We start from the raw sequence: 19474 nt of genomic DNA, 5'->3' as shown, positions 1-19474 counted from the left end.
GTCATTACAGAGGAGATACAAGATTGAAGCAGGAGACATTTGGGTTAGGTGATGGGAAGGACTTTTTCAATGTGAATGAGCAGCTGGGCGAGAGGCTACCCCTTCCCACAGCATGGGGACAGGGGTCTGGGTGAGGGGAGAGCCACACTGCATGGGGTCATGGATCTCAGCTGTCCGCTGGGCTGCAGCCTGGAGAGGGGGCAGCTGGGATGATCATTCTGCGGGGGAGTGACCCTTGTGGTTGACAGAGCCTGGGAGCTCAGATCTTAGTCCCAGGGGACTGTAACCCAAATACCTCTTAATAACAGCCCAGCCAGAGAACAGGCAATTAGAGTGGGGGCTGGTGACGGCGGCAAAATTGGGGGGGCGTGGATGGAGAGAGAGAGAGAGAGAGAGAGAGAGAGAGAGAAGGAGGGGGAGAGTAATCTACACAGATATATATATATATATGAAATACCAATAGACAGAGAGAGAGAGTTAGGAAGTAAGAGAGAAAGAGAGACACTGATTCAGAGTTGGACGCAGAGAGGAACCTGGAAAGACCAGCAGAGAAAGTGGGACAGAGAGAGAGGGCAGGGAGGGGGAGAGAAGAAAGAAAGAACAGGAGGTTGGGGGCAGGAGTGAGCAGAGGCTGGAATAGGGGTGTGTAAGTTTTGGAGAATGAAGGATCTGACCCAGGAGGAGCTGGATGGGGGTCCCTCATCCAAGCCCCTTTCTCCCCCAAGTCTGGCCCCCCACCCTGACTCCCAATGGTGAGATCAGCAGAAACTCCCCCCGGATGAGGTCATGGGTGGATTTGACAGAACTGGCTTCTGCCAAGAGGTTGGGTCAGGGGGTCAGTGGGACAGTCTGCTGGGGGGAGGGGAGAGCAGGCAGGGGCTTTGGGCTCAGGGGAAGCCCCCACCCTCCCCGCTCAAACCATGTGGTTCCACTTAGCACTGGCCTGCTCTGTGGGGTGGGGCTGGTAGGATGGCCTGATTTCGGATCTGGTTGGGCCAAACCAGTTCCTTTCCTGGGACGAGAGTAATAGGGTCAGAGGGAGGAGGTCAGGAGGTTATTAGACGGAGGTGGTCATAAGGAGGAGGCTAGAGAGGGTGATAAAATGGGGAGGTCACAGGTCAGATAGAGGAGACTGGGGTAGGCAGAGGAGGAGGTCATGGGTGATAGTGATCAAGGGGGAGGTCAGAAGGAAGAAGTCAGGAGAGGTCGTGGTGAAAGGGCGCAGATCACGGGTGATGGTGGTCAAAGGAGGAGGTTGGAGGGAGGAAGTGGAGGAAAAACACACCGCACTGGGAGCCCCTCCTCTCCAAGCGGGTTTTCCCTGGCAGGGGGCTTCAGGCTGGGGAAGAAGCCCCAGGGAGTCAGTCGGTGTGGGGGAGCACAGAGAAGGGGACAGTTTGGCTCCGGGGCTCAGGCCAGGAAGCCTTGATTCATCCCAGAAGTAGGTCAGCATTTTTTTTTTTTTTTCCCTCACCAAAAAACCAAGGGGAGGAAAAAATCAACCCAAACAGGAGTCAACAGGCTGATGAAGCTCGAACAGCTGTGGGGTGGTGAGATGGGTGCAGGTCCCAGGCCTGCTCCTTCTCCCGGACCCACAAACACAGTGGGAGGCTGAATTTCCCAAATCTGAGCTACTCACTTGAAGTGCTGGGTCTGTTTTAACTGCCCTGCACCCTGGCTTCTCTCTACAGCAGGCCCTGTGGATGTGCTGAAGGCCTTGGGCGTGCGAGGGGGCCAGGCTGGGGTCCTTGAGGCGCCTGGCCTCTGCCCCCAGAGGGCCCCAGAGGGTGATCGGGCATTCAGGGTTGGCAAGGCCAGTACACTTGGCATCCCCACGTGGGAGCTCTTTCCAGGTGAGTCAGGGCAGAAGGGGTGGGAAGGAGTCATTCTGGGAGCATGGGTCACTGCTAGACCATCTGAGATGCCCCTTTCCCTCTGCCCCTTCAGATGGGCCGTTTCCTGAGAACTTTTCCATGCTGATCACCCTGCGGGGCCAGCCAGCCAACAAGTCTGTCCTTCTCTCCATTTATGATGAGGGTGGTGCTCGGCAGTTGGGCCTGGCTCTGGGGCCAGCTCTGAGCCTCCTAGGGGACTCCTTCAGTCCCCTCCCTCAGCAAGTCAACCTCATGGATGGCGGGTGAGTATAGGGAAAGTTGGGGTCCAGAGAGAAGTGGGGTGAGAAGCACCCCCCACCGAGACTGTCCCCTTGCAGGTGGCACCGTGTGGCAGTCAGTGTGGATGGCAGGATGGTGACTCTGGTGGCTGATTGTGAGCCTCAGCCCCCTGTGTTGGGCCAGGTGCCTCGATTCATTAGCACAGCTGGACTCACTGTGCTGGGGACCCAAGACCTCGGGGAGGAGACTTTTGAGGTAGGGCTTCAGTGATCGGGGAAACCGAGGCAGAGGATGGGTGGGAGTTTTGTCCACAGCCTGAATGTGGAGCAGATAGGAGAAGGGAGCTGTCCAGTGTGCATCTTCATGGTGTGTGATTGTAGAGTCACAGAATGATAATGCATGATGGCACATACTTGACTTGTGGGGGGAGAGTAAGCTGGGGACATGGACGGCTCTGGTTGTTATGTGTAACTGTGTGTGGGTGGTTATGATGCTGGGTGCTGGCAAGGCGTGCTGTTGGGTGGCTGGTGACAGAGGTGTTTTTGGTGTGGTGACTGTGCTGTGTGTGGTTGTGATACGTGTCCCCTCCCGTGGGCCAGGGGCCACATCTGTCCTGTTCTTCTCCTTAACCCCAAAGCCGGGAAGGGCACCTGGCACGTATTAAGGGTTACTATGTGCCTGAGAGCAAAGGAATAATGTGCCTCTGATGAGACAGATGTTGTGGGGTGTGGTTTGCCGTTGTGATTTGGTGTGACCTTGATAGACTCTTCCTACTCTCACTTTTGACGGGCAGAGGGATTGCCACCCCCTCCTTGTACTTAGGCCGCTCTGGTTAGAGGGAGCCTTGGTGCTTGGGATGGGGTGTCAGAGTCAGCCTGTGGCTCCCTTCCCTGAACCCCATCCTCTCCCCAGGGAGATATTCAGGAGTTGCTGATAAGTCCGGATCCCCAGGCTGCCTTCCAGGCCTGTGAGCGATACCTTCCTGGCTGTGACAGCCCGGACCCTACCACCACAGGGGTGAGTGAGGCACTTGTTCTGAGGTCACAGGCTGAGTCATCCCTGGCTCCAGGTCCCAGGAATGAGTGAATTCTGACCCCTGCCCTCAGAAAGATCCTAGGCATGAGAGACACTGATCCAGGTCACATAACAGTGATTCCAAGCCCCAGATCATATGATTGACCTTAGGTCACAGGGCTGAGTGAGCCCTGGCTTCAAAACATAGGACCAATGGGCCATGTGCCATCATGGTCCCAGACGACAGAGTAATGGAGCCTCCATTGTGGGGCTCTGGACCTGATGGGGGTCATCTTCCCAGATTCCCCAGGGCGAGCCAGAAACTCCTCCTCCTCGACGGAAGGGAAAGGGAAAAGGGAAGAAAAAAGGGCGAGGCCGGAAGGGGAAGGGCAGGAAGAAGAAGAACAAGGAAAACTTGACCCCAAGCCCACCTCCTGGCTCCCTGGAGAAAGAGGTAAGGGATCTGCGATTACTCACCTCTGCTTTTTGCCTGACCTCTGGTCTCTGATTTGCACTGATTGCTGGTGCCTAATCCAAGCTCTCTGCCTTTGGTCTCCAGTCCCTGGCCTTGACTCTTCTCAGCTGACTCATAACTCTGTGTGTGTGTGTGTGTGTGTGTGTGTGTGTGGTGGGGGCTGATACTGTCCTATGAGTTTTCCCATATCTGACCCCCAACATCCAGTTTTAGGGGCTGGAGGAAGGGGGCATACCCAGATGAGTACCTTATTGTTAAGGGGTTCTTGATGAAGGCTACTAAGGGCAGCCATTAGCTGGGGTGAATAATGGGTTCATTAGTTAGAGCATCATTGTTTGGGGTTGACTCATTGGGACCACTGGTGAGGGTTATTCATTGGGGGAGTCTAGTGTGGGGGCATTATTTGGCTTCAATGAAAGAGATTGCTGCTTGGGGGGTCACTATAGGGATGTTGATTGAGGTCGATGTTTGAGAGGTTCCTAGGTGAAGGTCATTGTTGGAAGTCATTGATAGAGATCACTGTTGGTGTTACTGGTATCACTGATTTAGGGTTAATGGTAGGAGGTCATTGCTAGGTATCATCAATTGGGAAGGTAGGTCATCCGGAGGGGACCACTGATTGAAGGCATTTCTGGGGTCACCAACTGGAATCATCAGTTGAAGGGATGACTTTCAAGGGGTCCTGGTTGAGATAATAGGTTTGGGAGTCCTTGATGAGTTATTAGTTGGGAAGTCATTGATGGGTCATTGGTTAGTGAAATTACTGTTTGGGGGTCTTTGGTTGGGGAGTAAGAGTTGGGCTCACTCATGGGTGTTCATTGTTAGAGGATTTCTGATTGGGGAATAATCAATTAAGGGGTCACTGGTGGGGCTTATTAGTTGAGGGGCCACTAGTTAGTGCTTATTATGGAGGAGGTCACTGGTTGGGGTCATTAGTTGGGGAGGTCACTGGATGGGAGAATAACTGGTTGGGGCCATTGACTGGGGGACCACGGGTGGGTCACTGGTTATGGGAGCAACTGCTGTGTGGTCAGTGATGTGAGTTATTAGTTGGAGGGGTCTTTGGTTAAGTCCTTTAGTGGGGATCATTAGTCAGGGGTTATTGATGGGGGTCATTAATTGGAGTTACTGGAGTTAATAATGGGTCACTGGTTGTAGGAATAATTGGAGGCCATTAATAGGGGCTTGTTAGCTGGTGGGTCATCCTTGGTGCAGGCCATTGGCTGATGTCCAGGCTGGGGAGAGTCATTGGTTGCACTACATCTGTTCTCAGCATCAGTGGAGAGAAAGAAATGACCACTCAGGCCCAGAAAAAGAACCCCTCCCCAACTCCTTCCTTAGTCCCAGCCCCTCACCTGGGCCTCTCCTACCCTCTTTGTGCCCTTGACCAAATTCCTCTGCAGCTGTCCAGGCTTCTCTGATTGAGGCCTGCCTGCTGACCACTGAGCTCTGCCTTGGGAGAAGACATATAGGATACGCTTCCAGGAGTCTGGCCCTGAGTACTAGACCTTGACTCTGATCTCCGGGCTCTGGAGCCAGTCCTACTCTGCCTTCCAGGTCTCCAGACCTGGCTCCCCCTTGCTCCTCTTCCACACTAGAAGCCTCCCCTGCTGGCTCTTCTGGTCTAGTCAGCACACATTTGCCTCCACTGGGCAGCCCCCTACCTTATACCTCTCTGGTGTTTTTTGTTCCCCTCCCCAGACTCGGCACTCCTAGGGGGCAGAGCCTGTCTCCTCTTTTTGTCTTTATTGGACTGAATCCCAGAACTGATACTCCTGTTCCTGTTGCAGACCTCCAGCGACAGCCCCAAAACAGAGACACCAGCTTCAACTCTGCCTCCGACTCCCACACCTTTGGTCATCACCACCACTGTGACCATTGGCCACAATGTCACCGTACCAGAGGTCAGTGGGAAGTGGACAGGGCTGGAAGGGAAAGTCCTGGGGCAGTGGTGGTGGTGGACAATGAGGAGGCCAGGGGCAAACTTTGGTCTGTTTCAATGTCCTCAGGGGGACCTGGACCCTGACAATGGAACTGAACTAAGAACACTGGAGACTAAGTTAGCCAAAGAGGACAAAGAAGGAGATGGCCCCACCATGGGCCCTGACTTCCAGGCAGCAGAACTGCCATCACAGCCTCAGTTCCACATCTTTCCTGTGAGTCTGAGGATTTGGGCTGTGGGGGGATGGGAATTGTTAGGGAGTCCTGCCTGGAGCTGCCTCCCACATTTTCTCTTCTGCTTTCTTGTTGTTTTGCCTAGAATGCCTTCCCACCACCCCACTGTAGTCAACAAATATTAGCACGATGCTAATGTGACAGGAGCTGTGCTAACGGATGGCTCTGTGGGTAGGATGGCACATTTGGCTTTCAGTCCAAGCAAGATGAGAAGCCACTTGAAAGGGAGCATGGTCTGATCTGGAGCTTTCAATTCCATCCGGCTGCTGAACAGCATATGGACTGTAGGGGGAGCCAGAGGGGCAGCAGGGAAACCAGTGGTTTATGCAACAACAGCCTGGGGACCTGGATGAGGGTGGTGGCAGTGGGGATAGAGAGAAGTGGACAGACTTGGACCATGCTCCATTTTGGTCTTGCTACTGGAGATGAAGAAAGATGCAAGGATGACTTGATAGATGCACGGTGGCGCCTTTGAATAAAATGGAGAAGCCTAAAGGAAAAGCGGGTGCCGGGGGTAGAGAAATCTTAAGAATCTCGTTTTGGGTGGGCTAAATTGGCAGCCCCTGCTTGGCACCCAAATGGAGATGTCAAGTGGGTGATAGCTTAGAAGATTCGGGAGTTCAAGGGACATGATCGAGGCTGGAGATAAGACTTGGAAATCAACACCAGAGTGATGCTGCCTTTAGCCAAGGGATTGGATAAGATTGCTTAGGAAAACAGTGCAGACAGGGAAGGAGCCAAGTTCTAGCCTTGACGTTGGACAGGAGAGGAGGGGAATAATCATAGCCAACTCACCCTGAGTGCTTGTTATGTCCTAACCATTGTTTTAATTTATTCTTCTTCCAATGGGATATATACAGTTATCATTCACCTACTGACTCTACAGGTGAGGCCAGAGGAGTTGAATAAGTTGCTCCCCATCATCCAGGTAGTGAGAGGCAGCTCCAGGATTAGGACCCTGCAGGATGTTCCAAAGTCCACACTCTCCTCCTTGATGATGGCCAGGACTCACATCTTTTTTTCTCTTTATTCCCTTGCCTCAGAGTGCTGGAGAGAAAGGAGCAAAAGGGGAACCAGCAGTGATTGAACAGGTGAGGGGTCTGGGGCTAGGAGGAGGTGGAGGGGTCTGGGCTAGGGTGGGGATCACACTCATTTCTCCCCCAGGGACAGCAGTTTGAGGGACCTCCAGGAGCTCCAGGACCCCGAGTGAGTCATGGCTGCACTCTGCCCCTTTCCTTTCTCTTCTAGTTGGGGTGTTTGAGCCCCTGGGGTAAAGGGCTAGGGTATAATGTTGCCATATCATTAAAAGATTATTACATGTTTGAAGCTCACAGGATGAGTCAAAATAGGGGTTGGGATGTAAAGTGGGGGATAGATGTGGGTCAGTATAGTTTTGAGGGGTCAGAGAATGGCTCAGTGATGGGTAAGGAGGTGTGTATGGGGTCAGGGTCGATGGTGGGTTAGAAGTTGGCTTGGCTCAAGCTTTGCATTTCTTACGACTTTGGTTCCTTTGTCCTCAACAGGGGGTGGTTGGCCCCTCAGGTCCCCCTGGTCCCCCAGGATTCCCTGGAGACCGTGGTCTACCGGTAAGAGACTCCCTCTGGATTATATCCTTCTGGGAGGAGTGAGGTTTCAGGCTGTGAAGTGGAAATTGGGAACTCGTATATCTGAATGTGGATCTGAGAGTCAGGGACTGAGGACGTCATGCTGAAGATGGCATTGACCTAACCCACTCATCTCTCTCCCCATCTGTGAATTGTCACCCATCTTCTTTCTCTGGGGGCCTTCCCCTGCTTTTCTGTTCTATCTGTCTCTATCCTTGAGTGTCTTTCATCTTTTTCTCCCCATGTCTCTGTCTTTCTCTCTTGTCTCCATCCCTCTGCCTCCCCATCTTTCTCTCCTCCCTCTGTCTATGTCTTTCCCTGTCCCCTTTTTTCCATCTTTCTACCTCTGTCTTCTGTCTCTCCATCTCTGCCACTTTTTATGACTCTCCCTCCTTCTCTCGTCTTTCTCTTGCCTACGCTCTTTCTTGCTCTCCCTGCCTCTGTCTTTCTCCATCTTGCTCCCCTCTTCCCCTCCAACTCTCTTATCTCTGTCTATGTCCATCTCTCTCCCTCCATCCCCTGTTGTGTCTCTCCCTCTCTCAGGGTCCGGCTGGCCTCCCAGGAATCCCTGGCATTGATGGGATCCGGGGTCTACCAGGCACTGTGATCATGATGCCGGTAAGAGGGAGATAGGGTGGCACATCCTTGGGGGTTTAGTCCTGACCCGGGATGGGACCTCTCCTTGGGCTTCCCTCACGACTAGCTGCCCCCTAGTTCCAGTTTGCAAGCAGCTCCCTCAAAGGACCCCCAGTCTCCTTCCAGCAAGCCCAGGCTCAGGCAGTACTGCAACAAGCTCAGGTGAGTAGAGGAGAATCAGGGACCAACAGGGGCTAATGGGAGGACATTGAGAGAGTGACAGGTTGGGAATAATGAAGGCTAGCCAGGAGGCAGGGGGGTATTTTTCTCCTGAAGATGCCTTTTGGAAGGGTGTTGGTATTTTGGGGAGACCTGATATTCTGTTCCCCTCCATCTTTCCAGCTGTCTATGAAAGGTCCTCCCGGCCCAGTAGGGCTCACTGGGCGCCCAGGCCCTGTGGTGAGTAAGGAGTCTTTATGGAGGAGGGGGGAATACCTCAGTGGAGGGGGAACCCTCCTTCTAACTCCATTATCTTCTCTCTCTTCCTCCAAGGGTCTCCCTGGGTATCCTGGTCAGAAAGGAGAGATGGGAGAAATGGGGCCACAGGTGAGATTGGTGGGGATGGGGACAGGATTGGATGGGAAGGACCTTCTCCCAGAGAAGTGCTATTTGAGGACAGTGATAAAGGGGCTGAGGATACCTTTGTAATTATTGCCCTTCCTAGAGAATGATTTAAAGTAAGTCCTTCCTCTCCTTTTTCTTCCTCCTTTTTTTCTCTCCTAGGGTCCCCGAGGCCTTCAGGGACCTCTTGGGCCCCCTGGCCGGGAGGGAAAGATGGTGAGTAACTTGTAGGTCTTTAGGTCATCCCTCATCCGTCCCTCAACACCCAACGTGAGCCTTGGCTCCTCGCCCCCAGGGTCTGTTGGTGTCATTGGTGGGATAAGGGCTCTGAGAACAGAGAATAGCAGCTCTACTGAGTGTGTCACAAGGTATCTGGCCAGGACACAGAGTCAAGGAGGACTTTCTAGAAGGAATGGTGCTTGAACTGAGATCTGAGGTATAACCAGGTAAATAGGAGAAAAAGGGTATTCTAAGTAGAGGGAACAGCACGTGCAGAGGAAAAGACTGGTGCACTGAGGGAGATGATGAACAAGATAATTCCAGACAGTTTTAAATGCAATGAGGAACACAGAGCTGGACACTTAATAGAGACGGAAGATTTTAATTTTTGTGATGGTGGTGACATGGACTAGAGCAAACGGCCTGGAAGTAAAGACTAATGGACAGGTTCGAGATGTATTTGGGAAGTTAAACTGGTACACAGAGAATCCCCCAGGATTCTGCAGGAGGAAAGTGATAGGTATCTTGATGCTTTCACCTCCCTGATAGGGCCGCTCTGGAGCAGATGGTGCTCGGGGCCTCCCAGGGGACACAGGACCTAAGGTAGGTGATAAGGTCAGGACTGGGATGGGGAGGGACTGTCAGATCAGGGATTCAGGGCTCCGGTGGTGTCTCTTTGTGCAGGGTGATCGGGGTTTTGATGGCTTGCCAGGGCTGCCTGGAGAGAAGGGCCAGAGGGTGAGTGTGTGAGGCCCCTCCACCACACCGGGCCTCCCGATATCCATGCTACCCTCTCCACCCCCAGTATCAGAGGCTCCATCGCTGTGGGTGTGCTCTCATCCCATGCTTTCCTGGACCAGCTCCACGTTTCCACTCTGAACTCCCTCTGTTCTCAACTCCAGGGCGACTTTGGCCATGTGGGGCAACCTGGCCCCCCAGGAGAGGACGGTGAGAAGGTAAGTTTGGAGGAGACAGAATGGTCTAGAAGCTAGAAGGCCATAATGAAGGTCAGAGAGAAATAGAAGATTCAGGGGACAGGGTGAGAGGCGTGTGTCATTAGCCTCGGTGGGGCTCCAAAAGGTACATGGAGAGCTGGGGGCTAGTACCAGAGTTAGTAGGGGAGACTCAGGATTGCAGGTACAGGACTGGGGTCAGGGGCCTGGACTGAATCCCATGTGCTCATTCTGTTGGTCACTGCCTCACGCTCTGACTCTGGGGTGCCTTGGAAGAGTCTCCCCAGACAAGGGAAGGTGGTTTTCTGAGTGTTTCTCTTCCCCCCTCAGCAAGTGATGAATGCTTTCTTGCAGGGAGCAGAAGGACCTCCGGGGCCCACTGGCCAGGCTGGGGAGCCCGTGAGTATCAGGGACCTCTGGATCCTTTGCCTGGCACAGGGGAAGAAGTCACGATTCATGGGGCGTCAGGGCAGTGATGCTGGAATAATGCTCCTACCTCCTTGCAGGGCCCCCGAGGACTGATCGGCCCTAGAGGCTCCCCTGGTCCCCTGGGACGGCCGGTGAGAATGTCACTTTCTGTCCACATCCCTGCTTGTCCTTTTCTCACCTCTGTCCCCTCTGCATGTCCATTTCTGTTACTTGGTTTCTCTGCCCGCTCATCTTTCCACCTGTGCCTCTCGGTGTCTCAGACTCAGGCTCCTGTGTGGTATCTGCCCGGGTCTCACACCCTCTCCTCCCCCAGGGTGTAGTTGGAATTGATGGTGCTCCAGGAGCCAAAGGAAATGTGGTACGTGTTCTGCCTTCTGACACTTCTGATGCCCTGACTCCACGATCATCCAAACGTATCCCTGTCCACTCTCATGACCCCTATTTCAACTTCACGGACACTTCAACACCATGACCCCTTCCAGCTTCACAGCACCCCCCCTTTCTCTGCAGGGTCCTCCAGGAGAACCAGGCCCTCCAGGACAGCAGGGAAATCCCGGGTCCCAGGTTTGGGCTATCATTTTCAATAATTGGGGGTGGCAGTAGTCAGCTAAGGTCATAGACCACTCTCAGCCTTTCCACTTCCCAGCTCACTACCCATTTTTGCCTTCCTTTACCCTTTTTTTTTTTTTTTTAAAAAGAGAGAGAGCAAGAGGTGGAGGGACACTGAGAGAGAAAATCTTAAGTAGGCTCCATGCTTAGCATGGGACTCAATCCCACAACCCTGAGATCATGACCCAAGCTGAAATCAAGAGTCAGACACTCAACAAACTGAGCCACCCAGGTGCCCCACCTTTACCTCTTTTTTTTTTTTTTTAAAGATTTTATTTATTTGAGAGTTGGAGAGAGAACACAAGTAGGCAGAGAGGCAGGCAGAGGGAGAGGGAGAAGCAGGGTTCCCACCAAGCAGGGAGCCTGATGTGGGGCTCGATCCCAGGACCCTGGGATCATGATCTGAGTCAAAGGCAGAGGCTTAGCCCACTGAGCCACCTGGGTACCCTCACCTTTACCTTCTTTTTTTATGTCCCTAGGGACTCCCTGGCCCTCAGGGACCTATTGGCACTCCTGGGGAGAAGGTGAGTGACAGCCCTACCCACCATCACCCTTTCCTGTCTTCTTCCTTCAACTCTGTCTGCAGGAAAAGCTCCCCCACTAGGACCCTTTTATTAGCCCTGGTTAATGATAAATTGTAACATTCCTTAAACAAGCCCAGAGTTTAAAAAATATTGTTGGGGGGAAGGGTTGGTTGGGAGAAACAGAAATCGACCAAAGCTAGATCACATAAGGGGATATTCTCAGAATTTAGGGGAACCCACAGATGCCAGTCATCACAAATATTAGTAAGACCCAGGGGCCAGGAGAGCCCTTTCTCTGGGGGTCTGTGGTGTCATCTTATTCCTGTGCACATCTGTTCCATCTCCCCCAGCAGACAGGCTTCTTTCTCCACATATCTTAGTCTGTCCTCACTCCCAGGTTCTATTTCTACACAATTTAGTTCTGCTTTAATCACAATTTCCGCCCCTAGCTCCTTCTGACCTTACAGTTTCTTTACCCAAATCCATCTGATTGTAATTTCTATGAAGTGAGGTGTTGCTTACCTCAAAATTTCGGAAGAAAATCTAATTGGCTTAGTTGGGCCAAGGGGCCGACTTCTGGACCTATTCACTATTTGTAGAACATAGCAGGTCACCCCATGCCTTCCTGGGCTCACCTCTCATCAGATGAAGGCACTTCTAAAGAAAAGGATGTGGCTAAGGAGCCTCCCCTCACTATTTTTTTTTTTTTTTTTTTTTTTACCCCTCCACACTGTTTTTACCTCCCTTGTCTAAACGCTCCCAGAGATGGAGGATTTCTGAGGCTCAGAGAGGGAAGGGGACTTACCCAGGGTCACACAGCAAGTCTGAGCAGAGCTAGGAAGAAATTTCCTAGCCTGTGGGATATGCTTGTTCTGTTACCTTGAGTAGCTGCAGGTCTGAGTAAGGTTGTTCCTGGTGAGATGCCAGACTCTCCATACTGTTCATTTTCTTTCAGGGTCCCCCTGGGAACCCAGGAATCCCAGGCATTCCAGGATCTGATGGCCCTCCGGTGAGAACTGGGTGCAGGCAAAAGGAGGGAGAAGGAGGAGGCTTGGGAATTTGAATGGCAAATCTGTCTCTGATGAATTCTTTCCCCAGGGTCACCCAGGCCATGAGGGCCCCACGGGAGAGAAAGGGGCCCAGGTGAGTGGCCTGTAGAGAGACTGGGTTGGGGATGAGCTTGATAGGCAAGACTCATGAGGAGAGAGATGAGGGCACCGGGACCATGGAGCTGGGGAAGAACAGGCTGGCACTGATCTTATCTCCATCTCAGGGTCCACAAGGGTCTGCAGGACCCCCGGGCTATCCTGGACCTCGGGGTGTAAAGGTACGTGATACTTGGTGCTTGCAAGTAGGGATGGGTCATTGGCATTGGGTCTGGGGAACCAGCTTCATGGGAAACGTGTGCACGTGTGGTGAGAGGTATCAGTCGGCCAGGAGAGGTGTGGTAGGAGTCGGGTTTCAATCTGAGTGACAATAGGTAGAATTATGTGCGTTACTTGGAGCTGAACAGCCAGGGAAGTATTGCAATGTAGCTGTCTCCTTGTAGTTGAGAATAGCTAGGCCTGTCTGAGGCTGGACCTATTTCACTGTAAACACAGTCCAGGTCAACACACCGTAGTGAAGCAGACAGTTGGGCTTTAACGCAAGCCCAGGGCCATGCAATCCTCAAGCACAGAAATAGCTCTACTATTGACCAAGGGCGGGGACATTGGAATCATATCTAATATAAATTTAGTTACATTGTAGCAAGATTGGTACCTGTGGTCTAACAGCAGAGTTTGGTGGTAGCCAAGAGGCAACTCATCACATTGTGGCTTTGTAGGCAAGCTCAGTTATACTATAACCAAGGAAGTGGCTCTATTATAGTCAGCCACAGTGTCCTGTGGGTTGCCAAACTAAGAGTTGCATTGTAACCAGGCATAATTATATATAGTTAAAGACTATGTTGTAACTGAGTCTAGTAGCTACATTGTAGCCAGGGTGGCCTAAGCTTGGTTGGATACATTGTGGTCAAGTGAATCCCCTTGTGACTCTAGATAGTCATGCTATTGTCAAAAGAGTTATATTGTATTTAAGTACAACTTCATTATAGACATTGAGCTCAGTTACATTGTGTCTCTCTGTGGCTGGAAACAGTCATGCTATTGTCAAAACACAGTTATGTTGTATCCAAGTGCAATTTCATGATAGTCTCTGAGCTCAATTACATTGTATCTCTCTGTGGCTAGAGACAATCACGCTATTGTCAAAACACAGTTATGTTGTATCCAAGTGCAATTTCATGATAGTCTCTGAGCTCAGTTACATTGTATCTCTCTGTGGCTAGAGACAATCACGTTATTGTCAAAACACAATTATGTTGTATCCAAGTGCAATTTCATGATAGTGTCTGAGCTCAGTCACATTGTAACCAAGTGCAATTTTCACTGCAACCCAAGCTCAGGGTTTGGGCACCTGGGCTTGAACAGAGCAGCCTTGCTGTAGCTAAGCACAGAGTCGCCTTGTTGCCAGGCACAGAGTCGCATTGTAGCCAGCACAATGGGGAACATTCCTTTGCCTTTAGAATGAGACTGGGGCCTGGAATGTTCATCCTCTTTCTCCTGCCAGAAGGAACTGTGGACACAGTGTCCCCGGGAGATTGGAATCAATTACTCGGAAATTTGGCCTTCCCTGCACACCCCCACACAGATGACCCTGGGAGGCTGCCAGTGGGAAGAGGGGTGGAGAGCCAGCCTCTTGCACACCACACTAGCAGGCTTTGGAGAAAGGTCATTTCCTCTAAGGCTGCCCCCTTCTGCTCTTGTCCAGTATCCTTTTGGGCCTGTCCTGACTTGTTTTGGGGCAGGGGACTGAGTTGGAGGGCCCTTCTTAAGCAGGGGAGGGACTTGAGATCTTTTTTATTTTCCAGGGTACCTCTGGCAACCGGGGCCTCCAGGGGGAGAAAGGAGAGAAGGTGAGAAGGGAGGGGGTTCCTGGTTGGGGGGAGCCCTAATAATGGAGCTCTTGTAATATCCCTTCGCTGAAGCCCTGACCTCTGACCTCTGCACTTCCTCCCACCCAGGGAGAAGATGGCTACCCAGGCTTCAAGGGTGATGGGGGGCTTAAAGGAGATCGGGTAAGATGCCTTCCAGATGAGGGATTCAGTGGTTCTGGGGCGCTTGGGGAAGCCAGTGAGGTGGGAGGATGCTGGGGCTAAGATAGGGGACTGCAGGGACCAGGAGCAACACAGCGTCTAATTCCTCCTTTCTATTCCAGGGGCTCCCCGGACCCCCTGGACCCCGAGGAGAGGATGGTCCAGAAGGACTAAAGGGGCAGGAGGGGCTGCCTGGCGAGGAGGGTCCCCCAGGCTCAGCTGGGGAGAAGGTGACTGGACCTTGGTCACCCTCTCCAGTCTACTCACAGCTTCCCGTCCTGCAGCCAAGATACTCCCTGGCCCTTTGCCTTCTACCCTTGGCTCTTTTATCTCCAACCTCAGGAGGCTGCTACCACACTTACCATCTCTAATTTCTTAACTCAGCGTTACAGAGCAATTTCATGCACAGTATCTGATTTTATCCCCATAACCACCACAGGCAACAGGCATTTTTATCCCCATTTTACAGACAAGGAAACTAAGATTTGGAATAGAATAGAATAGAGTAGAATAGAATGTGTTGCCCAGAGACATGCTCCTAGCAGGCAGGAGCCAAGATTTGAACTCACGTTTCCCTGAATCTCACCCTATTGCCCCGTCACCATGTTCTAGCCATTCTGTCCTTTCTTTTCTGACCTTGAGGTTGCAATTTCTGACCTTTGTCCCATAACTTCTCTGCAGGGCAAGCTTGGGGTGCCAGGTCTCCCAGGTTATCCGGGACGTCCAGGCCCTAAGGTAAGAAGCTAAGGGGTTGGGAGTAGGCAAAGGCAACATTGAGATATTCAGGGCCAGGTTGTGGTCTAGGGGAGTGAGCTATCCACCCCTTGGGTCACTAAGAGACAGCAAAAGATGTGAGCTTTGGTATCAGATTTGGATTCAAATACCCACTCCTTACCTGCCTAGTGACCGTGGGCAAGTCTCTTGAGCATACTTACTTCTTTGTAAAATGGAGATCCCAGTAGTCTTTATCTCATCAGTTTGATTATAATGACATTGATAATTTTGATAATAAAACTCTAGGATCCTTCTTATCTGGTGTGATTGAGGCTGGTTCAAACCAAGCCAGTAAGGAGGAGAATCACAAAAAAATACATATCTTGCAATACTGAATTATAACTTACAATAAAATGCACTTATATAAAACGATACATTTGTCTGCCAATTTTTTAATGGATGAGGCTGCTGATTAGACAGGTCTTTCTGCCTAAGCCACACCCACATTACATCACTGAAGATTTATAGTTTGGGTTTATATAAAGTGGAACAGAAACTTGGACACTTGGGAAGGAATCCGAGCGCCAAGTCCTTCCAGAGTTCCACACTTTTGTCATCTCCATCTGGCAGTTATCTTGTGCATGCCTCATCTGATGGGACTTTTTTTAGTGACTTCCCTTTTTATTGAGTCTTTTCCATTTAACTTAGATTTGGTAGACATCGTTCTTTTCCTTTCTGCATCCCATCAGTTCTGTAAACTTTCCTTAAGTCACATGACTCCAGGAGCAAGGGCAACTGACAAACAGATTGGGGAGTAAACTCAAGGCACCATACCTAAGAATAGAACTCAACCGACTGGAGCAGGAGTTCATGGGAGTTAGAGCAGAGCCTCTTCGCCAAGTCCAGTCCATGTGTTTTGGACAGCGAGCAACACGCGGCAGAAGGCATGATGTGTTGTTTAAGTTGAGGTTGTTGTCTTAGCTGTTATAACAAAAATACTTGAGACAGCGTGGCCTAGACAACAGAAATTTATTTCTCACTCTTTTGGATGTTGGGAGTCTGAGATCAGAGTGCTAGCGTGGTTGGATTCTGGTGGGGACTCTCTGGTTTGCAGACAGCTGTCTTCTCTCTGTGTCCTCGAATGGTGGGGTTGGGGCGGGAGAGGGGGACAGAGGGAGAAAGAGAGGGAGAAAGAGATGGGGACAGGGAAGGAGGGAGAGAGAGAGAGAGAGAGAGAGATCTAGTCTCCTTTTCTTTCTTTCTTTTTTTTATTTTAAGATTTTATTTATTTGACAGACAGAGACCACAAGTAGGCAGAGAAGCAGGTTGAGGGGGGAGGGAAGCAGGCTCCCTGCTGAGCAAAGAGCCCGATGTGGGGCTCAATCCCAGAATCCCGGGATCATGACCTGAGCCAAAGTCAGAGGCTTTAACCCACTGAGCCACCCAGGCACCCTGAGTCTCCTTTTCTTATAAAGACACAGATCTGGGGTGCCTGGGTGGCTCTGTTGGTTGAGTGTCCTCCTTTAGTTCAGGCTGTGATCCCGGAGTCCAAGGATCGAGCCCCATGTCGGGCTCCCTGCTTAGCAGGGAGTCTGGTTCTCTGTCTCCCTCTGGTCCTCCCCCCTGTTCATGCTCTCTCTGTCTTCCGATCACTCTCTCTCAAGTAAATAAGTAAAAAAAAAAAAAACAAAAACATTTTAAAGACACTGATCCACTTCATGAGGGTTCCACTGTCACCACCTACTTACCTCCCACAGGTCCCACCTCCAAATGCCATTCTTCAGCATAGGGCTTCGACATATGAATTTGAGGGGACACAAATATTTGGCCCATAGCAGTCAGTAATAATCAGCTTGAAGAATGACAGCTAATGTGTCATAAACACTTACTGTATGCCACATGCCATGTATACTTTCTATACGTTATCCTAGTTAAGCCTCACCAAAACCTTGTGAGGGAGGTATTATTGGTATCCTCAGGCTACAGGTAAGGAAACTGATGCCCAGAGAGGGTAAGCCATTTGTCCAGGGCCACACAGCTAGTCTAGTGATAGGTCTGGGATTCAAAACATGGTGAGGAACGGGAGGAGATAGCAGAGCCTGTGATGTCCTCCCCTGGGTGGATGGAGGGTGCCTCCAAGATGGGCAGGACAGCATGGACTGCAGCCAGTTAGTTAACAAATATCAAGTAAGCTCTGACTTTGTACCAGGTTGAGGGGAATAAGACTAGAGCAGCGTCTCCTAGCAGAAAAACCAGATAATGAGTAAGTAGGCAAGTGAATAAGGTTGTTGTTGTTTTTTTTTTTTAAAGATTTTATTTATTTATTTGACAGAGAGAGAGAGAGAGAGAGAGAGAGATCACAAGTAGGCAGAGCAGCAGCAGGCAGAGAGAGAGGGGGAAGCAGACTCCCTGCTGAGCAGAGAACCCTATGCGGGGCTTGATCTCAGGACCCTGAGATCATGACCTGACCTGAAGGCAGAGGCTTAACCCACTGAGCTACCCAGGCGCCCTGAACAAGGTTGTTTCAATATAAATATTTTGGGAAAACAAAATAGGACAATGTAATAGACAGCAAGTGACTTGGAGGGTGTGGTGGTCAGGACGGCGGCAGAAGGCTTCTCTAAGGAGTTGACATCTAAATGAGACCCAAAGGATGAAGAATCAGGTCTGTGGGGACCTGAGAGAAGAGCAGTTTAGGCAAAGGAAAGAGCCAGTGCAAAGGCCCAGAGGCAGGAGTGTACCAGTGTGCCTGAAAGCATGGAGGGGCCAGTGTGGCGGGAGTGGAATGAGCAAGGGCTGAGGCTAGGGAAAGAGGAAGCCTTGGAGGAGGATGGGGCTGGAAGGACCAAAGAAGCTTCTGGAAAGGATGGAGTGGCTGAAGGGTGAGGGGTCAACTTTACTCACCACCCACTTTTTACCCACAACTTTTCTCTCTGATTCTCTCAACTCAGGGATCTACTGGCTTTCCTGGGCCTCTGGGACCATTAGGAGAAAAAGGGAAGCGGGTGAGTCGTGATCCAGGGGTCAGGGGAGAGGGTAGGGTTTGGCCAGGAGAATGACATGTGTGGCTCTGCGGGACAATGGGGAGGCCCCTGGGTGGCTGCATGTAAGCCTAGAAACACTTGTCTGCACACATACCCGCATACACAGGGCAGGGCCCACGTAGGTGACCCCACCTAGCATCCCTGCCCACATGCTTGCGTGTGCCAGTGGGCACACGCCTCACAGTGCGATCAGATGGGGTCTGGGGGCTGCAGCTTGTGGGCCTGCGGTCAGCAAGGACACGGACCTGCACGCATGTGTGTGACCGCAGAGGTAAATGTGTGTGTGCAAGGGTGGGGACATGCTCACAGGTGCCCGTGTGTCTGTGGACATGGCGTGCAAACACGTGCATGGTGGGTGTGTGGCCCCTGTGTCTGCGGACACGGTGTCTACACACAAGAATCTGTGGGTACGGCTGTGCTTATAAGGACCGTGTCCTGTGAATCCGTGTGTGCGTGTGTTTAGGTTGAGTGTGCACATGTGCAAGGAACAGATTGCATGGGGAGCTCCAGGTGTCGATCCGAGGCTGTGGGTCACCCAACGTGTGCTGCTGCGGCATGAAGTCTGGGATAAGTGGGTGTCCTTCCGGGCGGGCACACCTGTGTTTGGACCCTGTAGATGCATTCACAGGTGTAACTGGGTGTCTGTGATCTTCGCACGATGTGTGTGTGAGTGTGTGTGTGAGAGAGAGAGAGAAAGAGAGAGAAAGGCTTGTGAATAAAGCGTGCAGCAGACCTCTTTCTGGGTCTGTGCCTGGAAGCATTTGTGTGTGTCAGGTCTGCAGCGTCGCTTTCTTCTGCTTCCCCCTCACCTGATTCATTTTCCAGGGGAAGGCGGGGCAGCCAGGCTTGGAAGGAGAGCGGGGACCACCCGTAAGAAGATGGCTCCCCCATTCTGCCTGGCCTGGGGGAGGGGGCGGGGCTGGAGGGAGGGGCTGCAGGAGGAGAGGCGAGGGTGGGGGTGGGGTGAGGGGGGGAGGTACTGCAGGCAGGCAGGGGAGAGGGTTAGGGTTATGTTGGTGTCCCTGGGAGGGCAAGAAGGGATCCCAGAGGGAGGGGCCCAGAGCACTCGGGTTCACCTCCTAGCTTCCCCCACCCTCTCGCTTCTAATCTTTGCTTCTTTTCTACTCAGGGCTTCCGCGGAGAGAGGGGGCAGCCGGGTGCCACCGGGCAACCAGGCCCCAAGGTATGGGCTGGCGGGTGATCAGGCCCCCACGTGGGCCCCCTCACCCAGGCTTCCCAATGTCCTCCCGAAGCCCTCCCAGTTGGG

The 19474-nt window shown here is 51.9% G+C and overlaps 1 protein-coding gene across 3 annotated transcripts in view; it reads left to right on the top strand.

Moving 5' to 3' along the window:
- COL5A3 (collagen type V alpha 3 chain) overlaps positions 1–19474 on the top strand; it is a 36660-nt gene that overhangs the window by 2176 nt on the left and 15010 nt on the right. For 2 of the 3 annotated variants that reach the window (XM_059388955.1, XM_059388957.1), the window contains exons 2-34: positions 1692–1853; positions 1948–2137; positions 2213–2369; positions 3027–3131; positions 3430–3582; positions 5394–5507; positions 5613–5759; positions 6822–6869; positions 6943–6984; positions 7302–7364; positions 7926–8000; positions 8097–8180; positions 8361–8417; positions 8511–8564; positions 8742–8795; positions 9348–9401; positions 9483–9536; positions 9701–9754; positions 10106–10150; positions 10258–10311; positions 10494–10538; positions 10691–10744; positions 11269–11313; positions 12269–12322; positions 12412–12456; positions 12587–12640; positions 14225–14269; positions 14378–14431; positions 14572–14679; positions 15131–15184; positions 18115–18168; positions 19033–19077; positions 19337–19390. In XM_059388955.1, the coding sequence (XP_059244938.1) occupies positions 1692–1853; positions 1948–2137; positions 2213–2369; positions 3027–3131; positions 3430–3582; positions 5394–5507; positions 5613–5759; positions 6822–6869; positions 6943–6984; positions 7302–7364; positions 7926–8000; positions 8097–8180; positions 8361–8417; positions 8511–8564; positions 8742–8795; positions 9348–9401; positions 9483–9536; positions 9701–9754; positions 10106–10150; positions 10258–10311; positions 10494–10538; positions 10691–10744; positions 11269–11313; positions 12269–12322; positions 12412–12456; positions 12587–12640; positions 14225–14269; positions 14378–14431; positions 14572–14679; positions 15131–15184; positions 18115–18168; positions 19033–19077; positions 19337–19390 (2477 nt within the window). The remainder of the gene's footprint in view (positions 1–1691; positions 1854–1947; positions 2138–2212; positions 2370–3026; positions 3132–3429; positions 3583–5393; positions 5508–5612; positions 5760–6821; positions 6870–6942; positions 6985–7301; positions 7365–7925; positions 8001–8096; positions 8181–8360; positions 8418–8510; positions 8565–8741; positions 8796–9347; positions 9402–9482; positions 9537–9700; positions 9755–10105; positions 10151–10257; positions 10312–10493; positions 10539–10690; positions 10745–11268; positions 11314–12268; positions 12323–12411; positions 12457–12586; positions 12641–14224; positions 14270–14377; positions 14432–14571; positions 14680–15130; positions 15185–18114; positions 18169–19032; positions 19078–19336; positions 19391–19474) is intronic. The other variant, XM_059388956.1, reaches the window with a different exon arrangement.

This window comes from Mustela nigripes, chromosome 2 (assembly GCF_022355385.1).
Source record: "Mustela nigripes isolate SB6536 chromosome 2, MUSNIG.SB6536, whole genome shotgun sequence".
Lineage (NCBI taxonomy): Eukaryota > Metazoa > Chordata > Mammalia > Carnivora > Mustelidae > Mustela > Mustela nigripes.
Note: the sequence above shows the minus strand (reverse complement) of the source record. Positions and strands in the feature narration are given on the sequence as shown.